The following is a 21,677-nucleotide window of genomic DNA, read 5'->3' on the forward strand; positions in this document are numbered from 1 at the left end:
TGCTTACGAAAATTTACAGCATTCACCGGATTTCTTACAAAAATTCAACCTAAAACCTCGACCCGGGAGGAGAAGAGGGTGAGGGCAAAATTTAGATTTAGGCCAACATGCTAGAATAATTCCAGCTGTAATAGTGAAATGAGTTATTCTTCCTTTTTATAACTAATATATACAAGCTTCCGTTTCCATGACATTGGAATAAAAACGATTTTTTAATAAAGCCCAACAATTGCAATTAGAAGAGAATAAACCAGCAATTATAACCTTCCTTTGTGAGTCCTCGTCAAGTGTGTCGTAGCAGCGTTGTTTAATGAGATGATTCGTTTTAACTAAGAAAGGATTTACTGTCTTCAAAATGAGACCGTAATACTCTTTGGCCTCATCTGCACTCATCTTGACATAGTTTGAGGTTCCTCCCTAAAACGAGAAGCACCTTCGGTTGCCTTTTGACAAATTCTTCCTGAAAGCAATTTGCTATAAATAACAGTAAAACTCGGTCAATGGACGTCTCGTGATATTCTGCGAACAGCTAGGAAATGAACCTTTTCTGCGCATGGCAATATAACAGAGAATATAACATTCAACATCATTACTGTTATAAAAAGATTTTTATGAGTTGATAGACTGTCAGTGGCCTGAAGATACTGATAAAATTGAAAATTTGCTGATTTAGTTGCCAAAATATATGCCAGATGTTAACTCTTAGTTTTTAACATTTCGGTCAAGGTAATTACTTCGAAAGGACAAACAAAAAATTTGGTAACGAAGGAAAAAGTAAACTGAATATCCAGGTAGAAAAATGAACTTTTGAAATTTGTTTTGAACAATTTTTTTTCTGGGTGAAGTTCATCTGCTACAGAACCACTGAAGTTGTTAGAAATTCATAAAAATTAGTCCTGGTATTTTGAGTTTAAAAAAGCAACCGAATGAATCAAATTCATAAAATTCGGGCAAAATTATTTGAACGAAAAATTCTCATGATTTCCATTGCTTTATTTACATTTGCTCGCGGAAAATCAAATGAGCTCGATTTGACATGAAAGATATCAGCCTTGTCATCAAGCGTAAGATTTTTTTGCTTTCAACTCTGACGACAGTTATTAAGATCAATAGTCAGCTCTTACATGCCTGAGCTATTTCTATGGTGAAGCCCATAACTAATGTGGAAAAACAAAAAATTATAATGTTATGTTTTTTGTCGGGGAATTGGGTTTTTTGTTGGTGAGAATTTACCAAGGTTAACCGAAGTATATCTACTCTTTTTTTGCAATTAAATTAATACGTTTAGGAGTTTTAAAAGGAAATTTTATCAGATGGAATTTTCAACTTATATTTCAAATACAGCTTTCATTAAAAATTTTGCGTGGATTTAAAAGCTTTTAGTTTACGATTTTGTATTGTGTTTCAACTCTTTTTTTGAGCACATGGATATTTTAAACTATTAATGATCGTCTCAAAGCCATAAAATTTTTAACGCAAGAAAATGAAATGAGAAAATATTATTTGAGATGCGACCGAGCATAGATGAACTGACAGATAAATACAAAATAAGTTAAAATTATTTTAGTTTTCACAAAAAGTTGACGAAAAACATTACAAAATTTTCATGCAAGCTCTACATTCAAATAAATCTGGAACCCTGAACGACTTTTTAAGAGAGCTAATTTGCGTGTTTCGAGATGATATTTTGCTCTATCACGGTTTATTGTGTCGCTCTTTTTGTGCTCAAAAAATCACATAAACGTTTCGGCAAATTGTTTTTAAAAATCTCTCATTTGCCAGTGTCTTGCTTGTAGCTGTCTTTGTTTTTGTACATGATCTGTGTTGCATTTGTATCAGAATTTCAATGATGTAATTAGATAAAAATCACGCAGCTCCCCAATTGATTCTCCGGCCGCTGTCTTAGTAGTGATATTTCTTCACATTAGAGTACACTGAGATTAATAAAATGTTTAAGAAACAACAAAACGAACCTATTTATGCCTATTGAAGTGGTATAAAAGAATCTCCTTTAAAATTTTTTCACTTTTGGATGGAATTTCATATACCACAGGTTTTTAAGAGTGAAAATACCGATCTCTTGCTGAATTTAAAAAACTTGTCAACATGCGTGACCTACCACCTGTTTTGTAATCAAAATTGGTATACACTCTCACAAAGAAGTTAACGATGTTCAAAAGTAACGAAAAAAAATTTTGAGTGACTAACTGAGAGATTATCAAACCGAGAACAATTCGCACATGAAAATTGCTCGAAAGAAATTTAAACCAACTAATCACAAATCCAAGTCAAGAAGAGCATATCGTAAAGTAAAAAAAATCAAAAGTAAAATTTTGGGATATAATTGTAGAGTAACGGTTGGCCTAATTACTTCAGATAGCTGGACAAAAAAATTGGTATCAAAGGAAAAGTTAAACTGAAGATCCTGATAGCAAAAATAACTGAACTGATATAATTAATTTCTTTTATAATTTCTTTTGATCTTTTCTTCTAGTTGAGGGTCGTCAGTAATAATTTGATTACAAAACTCTAAACCAACTAATCACAAATTCAAGTCAAGAAGAGCATATCGTAAAGTAAAAAAGTGATATTATTGGCATATAATTGCTGAGTAACGGTCGGCTTAATTACTTCATAAAGCTGAACAAAAAAATGGTATCAAAGGAAAAGTTAAACTGAAGATCTTGGTAGCAGAATGAACTGAACTGATATAATTAAACTTTTTAGTTTGTTTTGATCTTTTCTACTGGTTGAGGTTCGTCCGCAATAATTTATTTACAAAATAACTGAATTTACTAAGAATGGATATCACTCAATTCTGTTGCTTTGAGTTTTAAAATGCAACCAATTGAATAAAATTCAAACAAACAACTTAGGAGGAAAATTTTTGAGGAAAAAAATTGTCATGATTTCTTTGTTCTATTTACACGTGCACAAGGAAAAGGAAAAGGGGCCAGTTTGACATAAATTGTCTGGTTAACAATCGTCAAAATTTTTTACTCTTACTACAAATTTTAAGGAACTGATTCTATGGAGAACTTCGTAATTAATTTACTTTTTTGTCGGATTTTGGGGTTATTTTTGTTACTGAGAATAATCGAACTAGCTCTGATGTACTTTCAATGAAATTCTTAAATCTAAGAGTTTTAAAAATAAATTTTATCAACTGGCATTATTAAAATTATATTTCTAACACAACGTTTACTGTAAAAACTGTGCGTGTACATAAAAGCATTTATTTACGATTTTGAATTGCGTTTTAACTTGATTTTTTTGACCAATTGCATCTTTTAAGCTATTAAATCTGGTATCTGCTCGCTTGAAGCCAATTCAATGCCATTCATATTTGACGCAATAATTGAAAAGAAAAAAAAACTAACCAACCTTATTTAAGTTGTAACTTTGCATAGAAAAACAGTCCCAAAAAACATGTTAACATTATTTTAACTTTCACAAAAAAGCCACAAATGAATATACAAGAAAATTTTTATGCAATCTCTGCGACTATTAAAGAAAGTGGGAAAGATATTTTAAGAGAGCTATGTTGCTTGTTTTGATTTGATATTTTGGGTTATTGTATTTGTATCGCTCTTTTTATGCTCCTGAAAATGGCGTAAAAAAGTTTCCGAGTCATTTTTTGACGGTTTGAAATTGATTAATTTCCAAGCACTTGATTGTAGCTGAAAACCGCCAAGATTAATAATGTTTTCAAAAAGCAACGAAATAGGCCTACGTATGCCTATAGGGGAAGCATAAAAACTCTCTTTTATATATTGTTTTCAGATCTGGATGGAGTTTACTTAAACTGTTTGCTTAAAAAATTTGGGAGAACTGGGATTGTCAATATTTTTGTTATTAAATAAACATTGCAATAACCTTTTACTGCATTTGGCACGCTTAACAAAAAGATTTAATAACGTAATTTTGGCAGAAAACAAACAACAGGCGAATAAATTTTGAATGAGATAGTACACTGGTATTTGATCGACCAAGTAGAGCTTGGCTTGAATTTAGGTTGATGTTAATTTCGCGAAGGCTGAATAGATAAATCAAAATTCGCAAAAACAAAGACCCCCCCCCCCCCCCTATTTACAGAGCACATTACTTTCTCAACCACTATACAAATTATATGAACCCATTAAACTGGGATTGTGGGGCACAGCAAGATAAGTTTCTCAAACTTTGCTTATTAGCACATTAAGTATTACACAAAACCAAAACATACCAGTTGTTTAATAATAGATCGATATCCAACTAAGCATGCTTCCATGAGGTCCATGTACACTGTTATGGTCTCCAAGTCGCACGTGATTATTTCGCTCCAGTTCCATTGCTTTTCAGGACAGATTAAAGAGAGCAACCGCGGATCTTTTTTCCCGACCGCCGATGTCATGTTTTCCGCCATTCTTTCCCAGTCTATTGACTTGACCTCTTCCTATCAAAAACATCTAGATACCCACAATTAAAGATTATTACAGTAAACTTAAATGACCAGGTTGAAAATTTTTTGGTCTTCAAACAATTTTCAGATTTTATTCTTACCGGAATTGGAAAAATTTCCAAAAAAAACAAATATGATATATTTTACAAGTTCTTTCAGGGTTTTAGGGTTTTAACTCTCAAAACCCTTGTTTTTTACTGGTATCCAGCTTTAGTTGTACCACCCTTGACCGGTCTGATCAGACCGTTTCTCAGACTTTGCCCTCTGATCAAACCCCCACCGCTCTAATCCCGGGTCGAGGTGTCACCGCTAAAAATAGCTAAAAGATGTAAGATTTGCGGTGAATTTGAGTAAAAGTGTAAGATTTGCGCTCAATGCGATGAATGCGGTGAAAAAAAATTATTTAAGCGTTGATATTTTTTTTTTCACCGCTTAAGCGGTGAAAGAAAATTTATCACCGCTACCAGCAGAATGCGGTGAAAAAAAAATTATTCACCGCTACCAGTAGACTGCGGTGAAAAAAAATTTTCACCGCTACCAGCAGAATGCGGTAAAAAAAAATTTTTCACCGCTAAAATTGCAAATCTTACAGATATTCACCGCTAAATTCAACGCTTATCTTAAATTCGAGGGAAATATCATTGTAGTAAGTGAGAGATGGCGCAGTAGAGTAAGAAGTTGGTGACATGCGTGCGGTACGTGGTTCGAACCCGTGTACGTCAGTTTCTTTTTTGTAAGAAACCCGGTGAATGCAGTGAAAAAAATTTTGCACCGCAAAATTCAACGCAAGTCTTACAAAAAATCACCGCTTTCAGCGCAATCAACGCTAAAAGATGCGGGCGCTTTGCGGTGAAAACAGTTTTTTTCACCGCTATTCACCGCTAATCTTACATTATTTTTTGACAAAACCTCGACCCGGGATTGTCGTCAGTTATTCATATATGGAGGAAACTATAATTATATTTATAATTATGCCTGAACACACACACACACACACATACATATACAAACAAAATCGCACCCCCACTCTCATATATATATATATATATATATATATATATATATACACCTTTGTTGGTATTTATTGAAAAAATGGGACAGTTTTGCTTTAATTAAATGCATTGTAACTTACTCCACGTTATACTGAACAAATAAATTCGCACGGGAATGCGCGTAGTTCAAATTGTTCCAACATACGTCTCATGATCGTCGAAAAATTGTCTTTGTTATGAGACAAAATGCTCTTCTGGCTATAAAATTTTCGATGCCCAAATTGAAGCATTTTTTGTAGCAACATTGGGTATTTTTTCCAATTTTGAAATAAAGAACGATTCAGAACAATTATTATGATATAATTTTATGTGATGGAACTCTAATTGCTTGTTCTATTCATTCCCAATACAAAGCATATTAAAATACAAAGCATGTAATTAAAAATGAAGTAAAAAAAGAGCAGTAGGTCACTTTTTTAGTTAGCGAACAAAACGAAAATTGAAAATAGAAGCAAATATTATGTCAAAAAATCTCTTTTGACAAAATTTAATTTTAATTATTTTATTTCGTGTATCCTGTAAAAAAAATTTTTCGGACAATTAAGTGACAACAAAGCAAATCAAACCAAACAAAGAGATTTTTTCTTGTTTTTCCTTGTTTAACGTACTTATTCAGAAAAGCTTTTTATTTTTGTCCTCACTGAAAACTGACTTTTATCATATCAATTAGTTGATGCTGTGGATTCTGTTGTATGGTGTTTTCTAACCTCAGTCAATTTGTGATCAATTAAATACTGTACTTTTTTTCTCAAACAATTCCCTCTGATGCTCTTACAACGTTTCTATTATGTTTAACCAAATAGCATTCAAATGGATACCTCTCATAATTATTGCAGGACATGGTTTTGAAAATTATTTCAACAGTAATATGTTAAAAAAATCTATTTCACTAAAAAAACACTCTTTAGTGTTTGAAAGAAAAATTTTGGAAAATCTCCGAAAAAAAAATTCATTAAATTGGATAAAAGACCAAAGAAACTGATGATCATATGAAAACAATTGAAAAGTGCAAACATCAAATGGAATTTAAGCCTTTAAAGACAAGAACACAGAAAGAGGAAAGTTTTTGAAGGAATTTTTTTATTTTTGTTTTAAACTCACTGCGCCCCCATATGTGTTCATTTTGGCATGAAAATATCGCTTGTTCTCGCTCCTCAGCCTAGATATGTCGATGTCACTAATGTTTCAACCAATCTGTAATGAAGGTGAGTTTAACAAAGTCCCGGCACAACCATTTTGTTTTTTTTTTGGCGTTTCTCAAATTTCAGTTACTTTCAATTTCTCTTTAATTTCTGAAAACATTATTAAATTGTTGTTCTTCGTAAGAATTTACAAGAAGAATGTTAGCTGCCCCTGTGAATCAAAGTTGAATCCATTTGATTTTCTTAACAACATTATTCAATTAAAATACTGTTCCAAAGAAAACTTTTAAGAAATTTTAAAAAATATGCGTTTGCAATTGAACGTTTAAAATGCTAGGGTTTATTTTTTATTGTTAATTTTGGGATTACGAGTTGCTCATAATAAAATCGAGAGATTATCCTTCTTTTGACTTGATACTCCACTTGATTACAGAGGTACACTTTGTTACACTCGATTGAGCCAAATGCTGATAAAATTGAAAAAAAAAAATGCTTTATTGAGAAAAACAAAATAAGATAAGAGAGAAAAAATTCAGGCGAACAAAACCGTAAGAGGACAAATTGAGCTGTAATCACAGATAAATTACTATAATTTCATCTGCAATTGAACATTTTACTCCTAAAAACGGACCAACGTATCACATAATTGCCTGCGAGACTGTGGAAATAAAAATCATATTCCTCTTTTGAATATCCCTATAGAAATCCGCAAGATGCGGTACCTACTTTTCTGAGCACAACCGAATGCACTTATTGGTAGCTGTCAAAAAGTGTGTTTTAGGCCGTTAAAACAAACTATAATTGCTCTTAGTTTCAACATTTTTGCGACAAAAAATTGGATGAAAAAACAACTGAGAAGGTTTTCTTTCTAATTAGATAAAAGTTACCTAGCTGCCAATAGTTTTGACTAATTGAAAGAGATTGCAAAGAACATTAATTGTTCATTTTTAGTTGCGTGTTCTCAAAGCGTCATGAAAAAGTTTGATAGATGGAAAAGTTTTATTGGTATCTGTCTGCTTATTGAAATCACGAACATTTGCTTTTTAGTGTATTTTATTGAATGATTTCCTTTCATTTTGTGGCAATTTATTCAATGTTTCACAATTTATTTTATATTGGAGCAATTGATCGGAGCAAGGAGAATCTGCTCAATTTCAGTGTTGATAAGTTCTGCGTGCTCAAATTTTCAATTCAAAAGAGAAAATTTTCAATGCTTTATTTATACAAACAAGGCACTGTAGTTAAACCTGAAAATAAAATGAAAGCGGTTGGCTAATTGATTTCTGAAAACCTTTCTGAAAACCCTTCTTGCCGATAAAACCAATAAATGCGATTTCAGAAATTCAACCGATTGAGAAGAGCAACCCCGTGGTTCACGAAGATTGTGTGCAGTGTAAGTTATTGAATTTTTATATCTTTTCTTCAAAGTTTTAGTCGTCAAAAATTTGGGAACCAAGATCAATTCTCTTGAAACATCTAGGTAGGCTTCAAAGGATATACATACAGTGGATTATTGGGCATTCAGTTCTGAAAGACAGTGAATTCTTTGGAAAACTTTTAGCACACCGTTCCTTAGCAAGTGATAGGTCTAACTTTTACACATATATATATATATATATATATATATATATATTTATATATATATATATATATATATATATATATATACATAACATATGCCAGATCATTGGAAAGTGTTGTTGTGACGCTCTAAAATTAGAGCAAATGATAACGAAAGTGTTTTTATTTGCGGTGGAAACGCGTTGAGATTTGTGGATGACATTTTTTTTCCAAGAAGCATTTTACAATAATTATTTTTTGCAATTAAACCGTCTGCCCAGTTACTCGCAGTATAAACAAAACTCATTAATCATAAGGGAAATTCGAGGTCAATTAGATTCCGGAGCCAGGAAAAGGTTCAAGTACATTTTCTATCCCTTAGGATGGAATGTTTTCGAAAACTACTTTTTAATTGCACAATTTGTTTCCATAGCTGGCACTACCAAGATGGTTGTAACCATTCTGCGTTAAATCCATTATTATTTAAAATTATTTATTTATTATTTTGCGTTAATAGTGTAAAGCAAAGAGACTACTGTGTTTGACGGTTTTCTCAACTATATATTTCTGGAAAAACTCTGTTTCTTCAAGATTTTCCCCCCGATAATTTCTTAGTTGGACTTCTAACCACATTTGAGCAGGTCGATTTAGGCCAGCCTTGTTCTGCCAACTTTTCGAGAAGAGATGACGATGCAAACAAGCTCAAATTTATAATGGTTTTAAATACTAAACATTGCATTTTTGATCAACAAATAGTTCGGTTATATTAATTAATTTGGAAGGAAAAATTGAGCATCGCCTTCCTCCTATGGACCTGCAATTGTGATATAATGAAATAAAACAGGACAAAAATTTATCCACTCAGGAGCACCAAATAAGTTCTTCGGCCACGTTTTCTTTGATTTCAAATAGAGGTCACAATAAAGAAGGGCTAAATGAATCGGGGTCATATGAAGTATAACAGTCGCGGGCGGGGTGTAAATGGATTTAGCCCGATTAAGCAAACAGAACGCGAGAAGAAAGAGTTTGCTTTGAGAAACTGGCGAAAATTATCAATGTTTTAGTCTTAGTTATATTATTCACAGACAATATCAGGGCGGGCCTCAGAATATTAAACGACTATCATTCTTTGATGATTCCAGACATTGAAAAATATGCCTTCATGTTCGAAAATTCTTTGATGAAAGCTAAAATTTTTTAATATGAGCGAATGAGCCGAACTATGCGAGAACGAGAAATACCGACATGACTACTTGAAAATGAAGAAGAAGATTAAGTCAACATTTTCATTGCGGTCACCTAGTTTTGTGGACTGAAAACGTTTGAAGTGGTTGAACAAAAGACGAAATTATCAGAAATAAGAACTCTTTGATATAGCTATTTATTTATCTATCTCGTCTATCATTACCGGAACAAATTGAATTTGTACACAATTCATGTGCCTTTTATCGCTCCAGCAAAATTTCATTTGAACCCCAGAAGTTTTTTGCCCTTTGATGAGCTGATGATATGTATTTGGTATTACGTAACGTCAGGAAATTTTATCAACTAAAAAATTTAAAAGTTACTAGGAAAAGTCTTGAAACACAGCGCAAAGAATTTTAAAAAACTCGTAGGTGTAAAGCAGATATTTAAATAGAGATACATAAAGATGAATTAAACAGATTAAAAAGAACACAGATAGTTAAACGAAAATATTTGATCTCTTCTTCACATATAAGCCATTCATAGATCTATCAGATAAAATGTCGTCTATAGTGTGAGATGAAGCAAATTGGCGACCACCTAAAATTATATATATATATATATATATATATATATATATATATATATATATATATATATATGTATATATCCTAACGCAGCAGAGACATACCCCAATTCGTCACGGGCAAATCTATACGACTTGTATCTTTTTTTTCGTTTATCTTTTTTCAATGCATTAAAAATGAAACAAAATTGCGAAAAAAAGATAATTTAGAAATTTCAGGGAAATGCAAAAACGTTGTCCACAAAACTGTCCAAATCTCAAACGCCTAATTGAGATACCAGCTTTGTATCCTTTTCTTCGGGCCCTTTGAAAAAATTTCTAGCATGTTTTAGGGATCACCTTTTCGCACTTTGCTTAACTGTATTCCGCACTTAATGCAGTTGTTGTCCGGAGTTGAGGTATCTATAATGAGCAATTGTCCCTAATTTAATGCGCGCTATTGAGCATATATAAGCATAATAATATAACATACATGGCTTACTTCTCATGTTCTCTTATTGGAAACACACATTCAAATTTTGGACACTCAAATTTTCATTTTGGTCACTTTAAAGGAGCAATGTGTTAAATTGATCGTGGATTTTGAAAAAACCCTCAATTTCTTGAAGAACCAAAATTGTATATAAAATTATGTTCGTAACTTTTCATTCATTAAAGTATTTAGGTAAGTGCAAGTAATTGCCAAGGATGAAAGGAGGGTCTTCAAAAAAAATCCAATACTTGTTCAACTCTTTTTCTCGCTAATTTACTCTGTTTTTTTCATGCTTTAATCAACGACTGAGTGTTCTTCAATTGTATTATTCATTCTTTCTTATTACTCAATAAATCAAAAAAAGAAATTTAATTGAGACCCAAGCTGTCAATAGACACCCATCAACAGACACCTGTCAAAACTCAACTGTTAATGGACACCTATTATTAGGCATTTGCAAAAAGACGCAAACAATCAGTCAGTAATTTTTTTCATCGGAAAATCCGTCTATTTTCGATATGTTTACCTGTCAAAAAATACCTCCCAAAAACAACTCTATTGAAAAACTTTCATTTCTTAAACTCAATTGGAAACCACTCATCATTTGAAATGAGCCAGAAAAACCGTAATCAATTCCAATGTGACTTTTTAACAAAAAAGGCTTTGTTGAATATTAGTGATTTTGAATGAACAAGAGAAGTTATAAAATTGCTGCCCAAATAACCTGCGTTTCATAGATGGAAGTTTGTAGGAAATGCTTAGATATTCTGATGAAATAACCGAATAAAATTTAGAGCAAGAAAAAGAAAGATTTTATCTGCTGCAACAACGATTCCAAATGGCACCAAACAAAAAAATGAGGATTTCTAGTAACGTCTGATGTTGATAAAAAACAACAAACTTGGTTGCCCTTTTTTTTATTGACAACTAAATTGCTGCAGTTGGTCGATTGAAGTATACTTCCTACCTACAAATCAAAACGATTAAAATCATTATGGTAATTTTACGTAATCCTATCTGGTAAATTACTAAGCTTTTAAAGATTGTTACAAGCGCATTTAATAGGTATTAAGATATTACCGGACTTGTTAGCTTATTTCTAACTTGAAACTATCTCAATACCACAAAAACGGCTACAAAAAATAGATGCTAAGCCTCTCTCTTTTTTGCACATTTTAGCTATCTAGATTCCAAGAGTTTTAAAAAGGCAGAATCTTTGTTGTATATTTCTGCGGCGTTATGATTAGTTATTAAAAAAAACCTTTGTTTCTGTTATGCCTGTGGGAACTATTAACTCAATCAAACTGGCCCTTGATTACCCAAGAAAGTTCAAAATTATTCTCAAAAATTTAAGCTCTAAATATTTTCTACAAAAATTTGAGCTCGTTCGTTTCAAATTGAGTTAAACATTGAACAATGTACATTAAAAAAGCATTAACCAACCTAAGGCAGCTTACTTAGTAAGTGTGTTGCAAACTCAATTACAACGGCGTCATTCGCTTTTGGCTCAATCTGGTACAAATGCCGATCAGCAAATCACCAAGAGAGCACTACAACTGTGCCGAGAAACAGTATTTAAGATTTTGTTTCAATGTACGGATTCAATTCCGCTCAGCACATTATAGGCGTCTACATGAATCAAAATTGGTGGTAAATTTAGTATTCATTTTTACAATCTTTGTAAATTATGAGAGTGAACCTACTTACAAACCGCCAAGAAAAATTGGCGGTGCCCTGTCGGGAAATTCGAGTTAATATTTTCCATTATGCGGACAAATATTTTGTGCATTAGTTAAAATCTTATTTCACACTGCGACAAATAAGATGCATTATTCAAATTTTAACTAATCCTCCTTGATGATTATGATTAGTTGAAGAGTAATCCATAAATTCTGTAGGGCTATTATTAAAAAAGTTTGCGCGTAGTTGATCAAATATAGAGTATATAACCTCGGTCAATGAATTAGGATTGCCTGGGTCCAGGTTTGGCTGTGATTTTGCGGAGAATGCGGTGGATTTTTTAAACAGATGCGGTGATTTTTTGCAGTGATTTTTTGCAGTGATTTTTTGCAGTAAATGCGATGAAATGCTGCAAAACATTTTTTCATCGCTTTCACCTCAATCAACGCATTTCTTACAAAAATCCACCCAAAAACCTCGACCAGAGTAGCTCACGTTACAGAAAACATTTTCAGTAGCAATGGGTTTCAGTTAACTTAAGCAACGAATCGGCTTCATTTCAAAGTTGACTTTAAGTTTGCGGTATTCATTTATGCTGAAAACAGCGCTCAAAATGTGAGCAGGATTTTTTGTATGTTCAATTTTTTTGGGAAGGACAGACGCTTGTGATGACGATTAGAGGTAAGATTGCAATTTTGTTTTTTTAACATCATAGTTAATTCAATATTCTGACATATCATCTTTATAGACCCAACGAAACATGGCCTAAACAATTTGACATCTAAATCTGGGAATCCATCGGCAATTCGAGCCAAGCCTCACAAACAATCCTTGGGCTCTAATTGCCTCAGGCTTCCGAGAACTATATTTCGCCGACTGTTTCATATGCATTTGTTATTATTTTTAAATCGTGTGACCCCACCATGTTTTTACAAAACTTTGGCTGAGTTTGAGGCATTGTTTTGCATTCATATGTGTGAAATTAAACAAAATCGGCGATTCGCAGGTTCTAAAATAATGAAACCCGGATCGAGGTTTTGTCGAAGAAATAATGTAAGAGTTGCGGTGAATAGTTATGAAAAAAATATTTTTCTCTGCAATACGCCCTTGTCATTTTGCGATAAATGCGGTGAAAGCGGTGAATTTTGGTAAGACTAGTAGTGTAGTTCTTCAGTCAGCGTGAAGAGAGTTTGTTGCTAACTCCATTTATTTCGGAGAGGTTAGGGCAATTTCCCAATACTTCGTAAATTTGGTCAACATTTTTTGCTGCGACAAATTTGAAATTGACATTGCACACGTTTGCTTAGCACTACTAACACCCAGACAACTCGAAGGTTGCAATTTTTTTTAAATTTTGAGTTTTGGAAGTAGGGGAGATGCTGTTACTGGCCAGGTGTATGAAACAAATTCCATTTTTTGAGGTAATTTTTTGTTCCAAGTGAATTGTTTCCATGTTTAAAGCACTTTCGGAATATATTTTGTGACACTAAAACAAATATCTGCGGAGTTATTGCGTTTTCGAAAAATGAACGGAAGGAGAGGTTACAGCTATACCTGTCAATTTTCAGTCTGCTCACCCAATTATGAGGTGAAATTTTTGATTTGAGTCGACAATTGTGGAGAGCACCCATTGAAGAGCCTCAACAAAAAACGGAATTTGAATGAGAGCTTAGATATATTTATAAATAAGTTTTAAAATGGCCGAATTTTGCAACCGAAAAAAGTCTACTGATAATCACAAGGAAAGAGACGTTAGGGCGAAACGTTTTAGTAAACACTGATCCTGTGATTTTTATAACTTGCGAAATCAAGAGTGGCTCTGAAAAAGTTCCTGGATCTCAAATCAACAAACATCATTGCACAGGAGCAAGGAAAATTTGGCGATCGGGGCCAGAGCCCGAGGCTAGATGAAAACCAATTCATGAAAATGAGCCTCGCGCTAAACTCAATTCATGAAAGAGAATCTCATGATAAAACTCTCAAAAAACGTTCTTACAGTATTTCAATCGCCGTTACTTCGCAGTATGGGCTTCAAATTGACAGTGAAAATTAATGCCAGCTCTTAAATAAGTCAGAAAATGAATTTAAAATTGGAAGCAATGAAACCCAGGTCGAGGTTATCGTTTGTGCTCGTTTATGACGCAAACCGTTTTTGAACGCACACAGGGGGTATGGTGCGTTCAAACATACACAGGCGAGGAATTTTTTTGAACGAGCAACATAAACGCACCAAGTACTTACGGTCGAGCCAAAGTCTGCCCCATAGACGAGCCAAAAACTGCCCCATAGACGAGCCAAAAACTGCCCCATAGACGCACCAACTCTGCAACATAGACGAGCCAAAAACTGTCCCATAGACGCACCACTTCTGCAACATAGACGAGCTAGAAACTTTATCATAGGCGAGCTATAGTCTGCACCATACACTTTTTAAACATCTTTTTATAGAAGTACTGTCGGAAAATTGTCTCAAGTTGATTAAAAAAATCAACTTTTTGAGATTTTCCAGTATGTTCTGGGTGTGTTCCCCTCCTCCTTTTCTCAACCGGGCTGGGGACCGGCTACGGCGGAGTTACAAACAAACAACTATAGGAGAATTGAGCAGAGCTAGCTAAAAAGACTAGGCTCGAAAAGCTCTCTCCAAAACAACTAAGAGACTAACTTTTTTTCTATACAAGCTAAACCAAAAATTGTTTTTGCACTACGACCCACACAAAAAGTGGGACTCCTACGTTGCTTTTCGTTAGCTTTCGACAACTCTAAGATCCAATTGAAAAAACAGACGTTTTAAAATAAAATTTTCAAATAAGCGAAAAACCCAACTAAGAGACTAACTTTTTTTTCTATACAAGCTAAACCAAAAATTGTTTTTGCACTACGACCCACACAAAAAGTGGGACTCCTACGTTGCTTTTCGTTAGCTTTCGACAACTCTAAGATCCAATTGAAAAAAAAGACGTTTTAAAATAAAATTTTCAAATAAGCGAAAAACCCAACTAAGAGACTAACTTTTTTTCTATACAAGCTAAACCAAAAATTGTTTTTGCACTACGACCCACACAAAAAGTGGGACTCCTACGTTGCTTTTCGTTAGCTTTCGACAACTCTAAGATCCGATTGAAAAAAAAGACGTTTTAAAATAAAATTTTCAAATAAGCGAAAAACCCAACTAAGAGACTAACTTTTTTTCTATACAAGCTAAACCAAAAATTGTTTTTGCACTACGACCCACACAAAAAGTGGGACTCCTACGTTGCTTTTCGTTAGCTTTCGACAACTCTAAGACCCGATTGCGAAAAAAGACGTTTTAAAATGAAATTTTCAAATAAGCGAAAATCCTCAACTAAGAGACGAACTTTTTTCTATACAAGCTAAACCAAAAATTCTTTTTGCACCTGAACCCAAACAAAAAGTGGGACTCCTAGGTTGCTTTTGGTTAGCCTTCGACATTTCTAAGACCCGATTGCAAAAAAAGACGTTTTTAAATGAAATTTTCAAATAAGCGAAAATCCTCAACTAAGAGACGAAATTTTAGACTTTTTTAATTCCGAAATGGGCAAATCGAAATTGTGCATAAGATCGCCCGAGGCCATGGTTAAAATTGGGGTGAAATCGTTCCAATTTCAACCACCGCTACGGCTACAACTACTACTATTACTACTACTACTACTACTACTACTACTACTACTACTACTACTACTACTACTACTACTACTACTACTACTACTACTACTACTACTACTACTACTACTACTACTACTACTACTACTATAACTACTACTACTACTACTACTACTACTACTACTACTACTACTACTACTACTGCTACTACTACTACTACTACTACTACTACTACTACTACTACTACTACTACTACTACTACTACTACTACTACTACTACTACTACTACTACTACTACTACTACTACTACTACTACTACTACTACTACTACTACTACTACTACTACTACTACTACTACTACTACTACTACTACTACTACTACTACTACTACTACTACTACTACTACTACTACTACTACTACTACTACTACTACTACTACTACTACTACTACTACTACTACTACTACTACTACTACTACTACTACTACTACTACTACTACTACTACTACTACTACTACTACTACTACTACTACTACTACTACTACTACGATGATAGGACGATGACTTTATTACAACTGGCAATTTGAAACTGGCAATTTCGATTATCCGACGCTTCTCACAACCAATACGGATTACTTCTACGAAACCGAAAAAACCCACGCTTCATACAAGCAAAACCGATGAAACCAACAAATAGCGACGTTTCGTACGCCATTTTTGTCGGTATGTCTTAGCTCCTGTCTTTTCATAAATTGAACGAGCCAAAGTCTGGATCATAAACTTTTTCGGTCTTTCTGAGTCTTTTCATAAATCGAACGAGCCAAAGTCTGGATCATATCGCATTTTGGTCTGTACGGGTCTTTTCATAAGAGTTCTTGAACGAGCACATAAACGCACCCAAATTTTGAACGAGGCAAAGTCTGGATCATAGGCATTTTTGGTCTGCCTGGGTATTTTCATAAGCAAAAATAGTCTGGATGGGTATTTTCATAAGGACTTTTGAACGAGGACCTCAACCTGGGAAGGCTAACATTAAGCAATAATACATTGAAACTCAAAACTTAGATGAGCAAATGGCTCTATTTTTAATTAAATTTGCTGGAAAACGATGGTTTAAGTGCTTCCAGTATTACAAATAATATTATAAAATGAATTTTAAGCGAGTAATTTGAGATTTTTTTTGTCATAGAGGTGCATACTGTTCCTGATATTTTTGGAATCCAATTTTTCTTTAATACATCTACCTACCACAAAAGTGTTTTACTTTGGACATCAAATATAAATAAAACAATAAGGGGCGCGAGAAATGAATTAAACTTCTAGACGATTCAAACCTCATAAAACAAAGCACCCAAGTGCATTATACCTAGAAAGAGAGCCCGCAGCTAACTGAAAGTTCAATTTTCTTTATGTTATCACAGTAATTGATGACAATCACAACGTTCAGCAACACAATTGTAACTGCAATTCGAAAATTATGAGAATTCGACCTTAATAGGAGAAATTGAAATGAAAAACATCTAGAAGTACTAGGGTTAGCCTCTCTACTCACAAACATTAAACAATAATCTCAATTAACAACTTTCAATAAGCAACTAAGTTTTTTCAAAACTTTTTAATATATTGTAGGCAAATGTGTTTCGCTGAGCACAGACTGGTTAGTTTTTTGCCACGTAAGACAAACAAAGTATGAGACATAAGCAGTTGCTATGAAAACTCCCGAGCTTTTTAACCAAAATTTTTTGTCCATGTCTCTGAGCTGTTCAACAATGCTGCTCACACCAATTATGAGTTGAAATTTTTGTTTTCAAATGGACAATTGCGTAGAGTACTCTTTGAAGAGTCTCAATAAAAAACGGAATATGAATGAGAGCTTAGATATATTTACAAATATATTTTTAATTGGCGAATTTCGCAACCGAAAAGTCTATTGATAAAAACAAAGAAGGTGAGGTTAGGGCAAAACGTTTTAGTAAACACTGAGCCTGTGATTTTAATAACTTGCAAAATCAAGAATAGCTCTGAAAAAGTTCCTTGATCTCAAAACAACAGACGTCATTGCACAGAGCAAGAAAACATTGTCAGTCGTGCCCAGAGCCCGAGGCTAGATATAAACCAAGAGCTTTACAACAAGCATGACAAAATGGACGCTCTGTAAAGTTTGCACACCATTTTTGTCGCTAATTGGTTGTTTTTCTACAAATTCGAAAAAGTCTCTGAAGCGTTGTCTAACTTCAGCCAATATACAGCTCATTTCCTTTGTGTCCTGTAAACTGACGTAAGATCCTAGATATGTGAAAGCCTCAGGACTCTTAAATTCGGTACCAGAAGCATTCCTCACGCTGCTAGAAAAACTTTCAGTAACTCTGGCTTTTAGTATACCGAAATATATCGTTTTATGAACTTTTCGAACAGTTTTGATATTTTGTTGACATGTACTGCAAGTTAGGCTCTTTTCAAGGTTTTCGACTCAACTCGTGGACTTTTTTTCCAACAACAGTACCAATACGACGCTTACACTTCGAGCACGCTTTTGATCAATTGGTAGTTTTTGATGACGTTCCACTGTAAACAGTTTCGCATGTCAACTGTTTCAAACGGATCTTCTCTCCATTCAAGGTTTCAAACCAGCCTGCTTTTTTTCTTCATTTCCTTGACCACCTCTGTGCCAATGGATAACCCCCAGACTATGCCCATCTCCCTGATGAATCCGGTTTGTCCTTTGTAACACCCTGTTATAATCTCTACTTCATTTTGCAGCGTTGATGTCCAAACCGTTGGTAGTTCAAACTTTACCACATTTTGATCTTTCTATCTTTAACCAGCAGTCCAGCCTTCTGAGCACTCTCTTCAGTACTATGCAGGTTCTCCTGCTGTTGATAGTAGGCTTCCATTTAGTCGAAACTTTTTAAATTTAAGTCAAAATAACTTTTCCTGTTCCAGCGATTGGAACTAATTGTCCGGTTTCTGTCCGCAATTGAAATTCAATGGACTGACAATTTTTTGATAACAACTTTGTATTCCAAATTGCTGAAAACAACTCTGTGTGTAGGCTCTATTTCGCAGGGGCTACCGTTTTTCAGGCGTTGTTTTGAATCAATGACTCAAATAAGAGGAGTTTTAGTATCACCTGCGTATTGATACTCAATTATGTTAACGTAAATAAAAATCAGTTGCTTTCCTGCAGACAAATAAAAACGATAATCACCAGCAAAAGTTTTTTCTTCGTCATCTGCCGTTGTCAGATTTTCAAAAGTTTCTTCTTCGTCAAAAATTTTTTTCATCGTCATCTGCCGTTGTCAGATTGTCAGTGCTCAACATCTTTTTATCCAATATGATATCCAGACCCATCATGAATACCGTTGAAACGTAGTTTACTTGGAATTCAGTTATCCGGAAAAGTAATTTCTTCGTTTTTACCAAAAAAGAGGAACAAAACCCCATTAATTTTGTTAAATTGATAGTCAAAATGAGGCAATCCGGTAGCTGTTTTCAAGGATCTCAAAAGATGGTCGAGGTTTTCAAAGGAACAATTTCAATGATAGCTTGTTCTCCTCCGTTTGGTTTGGAGACAGCATCAAAAGGAAATATGTCTCATGAAACGTAAGGCCTTCAGAAGAAAATATCTTTAACTTACTTTTGTTCACTTGATTTATTTTTGCCGGGAAGATAATTTCACTTAGTGCAACTCGCTAATCCCCCTCCAAATTAATTTCTTCATTGAAAAAATTATCGAAGGAGGACAAGGTGTTTTGAGGAAAAATATTCATAGAGGCGGATGAAACAAAATGAACCGTGAATTCATTCATGTTTTGTTATTTCACTACTATTGTCTCTAAGTTTGACCAACTCTTATTCATAAAATTTTCCTTTGACAGGCTCTTGGGATGCGTCAATTAGACTATAAGTTGGGGGATTTGTTGTAGGTATATCGTAAATCTCGAAAACTTCGTTAATAAATGTTTGTTTCTATCCTCTTTCTAAAAGGAAGATCCTCTTTTGATATTTGCACAAAATCCCCTACGTAAAATTTTGGTCGACGAACTAGTTTTGCTGAATTATTAAAAATTAATGATATCAAGTAAGGAATGTCTTTCTTTGTCACGTTTTTGGGCGCCAATTTCGTTAACTAGTTGATTCTAGAGTTAATGGTTTGTACAAAGCTCTGCAATTGATTAATATAGGAATATTTCCAATGGTCCTCTAAATACTTGTATATTAAATTCTTGAGCGATCGCATATTTCTTTTCGCAAATGCTAATTCTTTCTCGCTAAAGTTTTATAAAGTTCAATTTCATTTTGCTGTCAAAAAGTGCAGAAGGAGCCCTTAAATTCTGTACCGGCATCTACCCACACTTCATTAGGTCGCTTGTTCTTTATCATTTTATTAAACTCCTCTGCTGTTGTTGTGGCGTACTTTGATTTTAGGGGTTCGACTCGTAGATAACGTGAGAGACAGTCCACCGCAACCAACAAAAATTTTACATCTTTGTTCTCTTTTGCTAATTTATCCCAAATCTCGTTTATGTCGTAAGCATTAACTTTCAGTGTTGGAATTTTTTATATATTTTTTATGCTTTGTGTGGGCATTCTGGCCCTCTAGAAACAATTTCACTTTACTCGGTTTCAAATTTGTGCTTTTATGTAGATTCGTTAAGCTTCCGTCTGCTGCGGGACCTTTCGTATACTTTATGTCCACCAATTTTTTCTCAATCGTTGAAAGATTCCCAGTTTTTCTCCTCTTGCTGAGTTCTGTCTTCCTTTGAGGTTTCGAAACCACTTCCAGCGTCTGAGGACTTCTCTGTAAGTAATTGACTGGTTTCTTCGTGATTGATTTTTTTTGGCGCAAAAGTTTTTGTTTTCTCTTTTTGTTTGGTAACTCTTTACGTTCTTTTCCGGATCACAATTTTAGCGTTAGTGTTGATCACCAAGTCTTGTTTTATGCTTAAAGTGTATAGAATTTTGAAATAATCTGGATTACTTAGTTTTTTAGTTAATGCCGTAAATCATAGAGAAAAATAGGGACACTTACTCCTGTCGCTGTTCCAACAACAATGAAATTTTTTTCCCATATAACAACGTTTTTTGACTCTTTAATGAGATTAACTATTTTCTCAGTCCTAATAAATTTTGGTGCTGCTAGCATGTTGAGATTTTGAAGAATTTTGACCGCATGTAATTTTGACAACTCAGTAGGATCAGTTGTATCCCTTGTATCCAAAACTTCTTGGTTCTCTTTGTCAGTGTTTTCATTTGGTCGCATAAGGTTCAAAAAGGAAAATTGAGCACCTGTGTGCTGAACTCTGGGATCATTCAGAATATGTGAGGAATAGGGTTGTTCCTTCATAAACTGATTTTTGGGAATCAAAATAAACTCTTCAGCAGTTGACCTTGCTTAACTTAAATGGATGAAACAAAATTTAACAATGAGTTGAATCAGTTCGAAACCGGTTTTTGTTAGCAAAAGAGCTCGTCGTTTATCCGTTGATGAATTTTGCTTGAGAACGCCTTCAAATATGTGTCTGTATTTTTCTAAGTCTCTTACTTTCACCATAACCTGCCCAGTAAAACATTTTGAAGACATTCACACAAAACCAACCAAAACCAGTATAACATCACTATCACAACTACGCAAAAGTTTCCGTAACTCTTTTGGCTGCAAATCCATCATTTGCTTCAGTATAGATGATTTTTTCTCTTTCATTGTTTAGAGGAGTTGTTTCTGCTTTATCAAATGGAAGATAGAAAACTGTAGGAACTGGCTCAGTAATATTTGAACAGTATTGTAAACAATCAGAGGTTTTTGGATCAGGATCAATAGGCAAATGCCAAACGGTTTTTTGGTTGCAAATTGATAGCAGTGTTTTAAAAATTTAACAAGGTTCAACTGTTTTCCCAAAAAATCTACTTTTTGAATGTCGCGAGCTGATTTAAACAAA

General features: G+C 34.0%; 1 protein-coding gene across 1 annotated transcript in view; it reads right to left on the bottom strand.

Moving 5' to 3' along the window:
- LOC142354147 (angiotensin-converting enzyme-related protein-like) overlaps positions 1-8,933 on the bottom strand; it is a 51,788-nt gene extending 42,855 nt beyond the window's left edge. Inside the window, exons 1-3 of the mRNA XM_075406413.1 lie at positions 8,824-8,933; positions 4,226-4,435; positions 265-417 (exon numbers count right to left, since the gene is read on the bottom strand). Of these exons, the coding sequence (XP_075262528.1) occupies positions 265-417; positions 4,226-4,405 (333 nt within the window). The 5' untranslated portion in view covers positions 4,406-4,435; positions 8,824-8,933. The remainder of the gene's footprint in view (positions 1-264; positions 418-4,225; positions 4,436-8,823) is intronic.
- Between the last annotated feature and the right edge of the window lie 12,744 nt (positions 8,934-21,677).

This window comes from Convolutriloba macropyga, chromosome 15 (assembly GCF_964194025.1).
Source record: "Convolutriloba macropyga chromosome 15, txConMacr16.3, whole genome shotgun sequence".
NCBI lineage: Eukaryota > Metazoa > Xenacoelomorpha > Acoela > Convolutidae > Convolutriloba > Convolutriloba macropyga.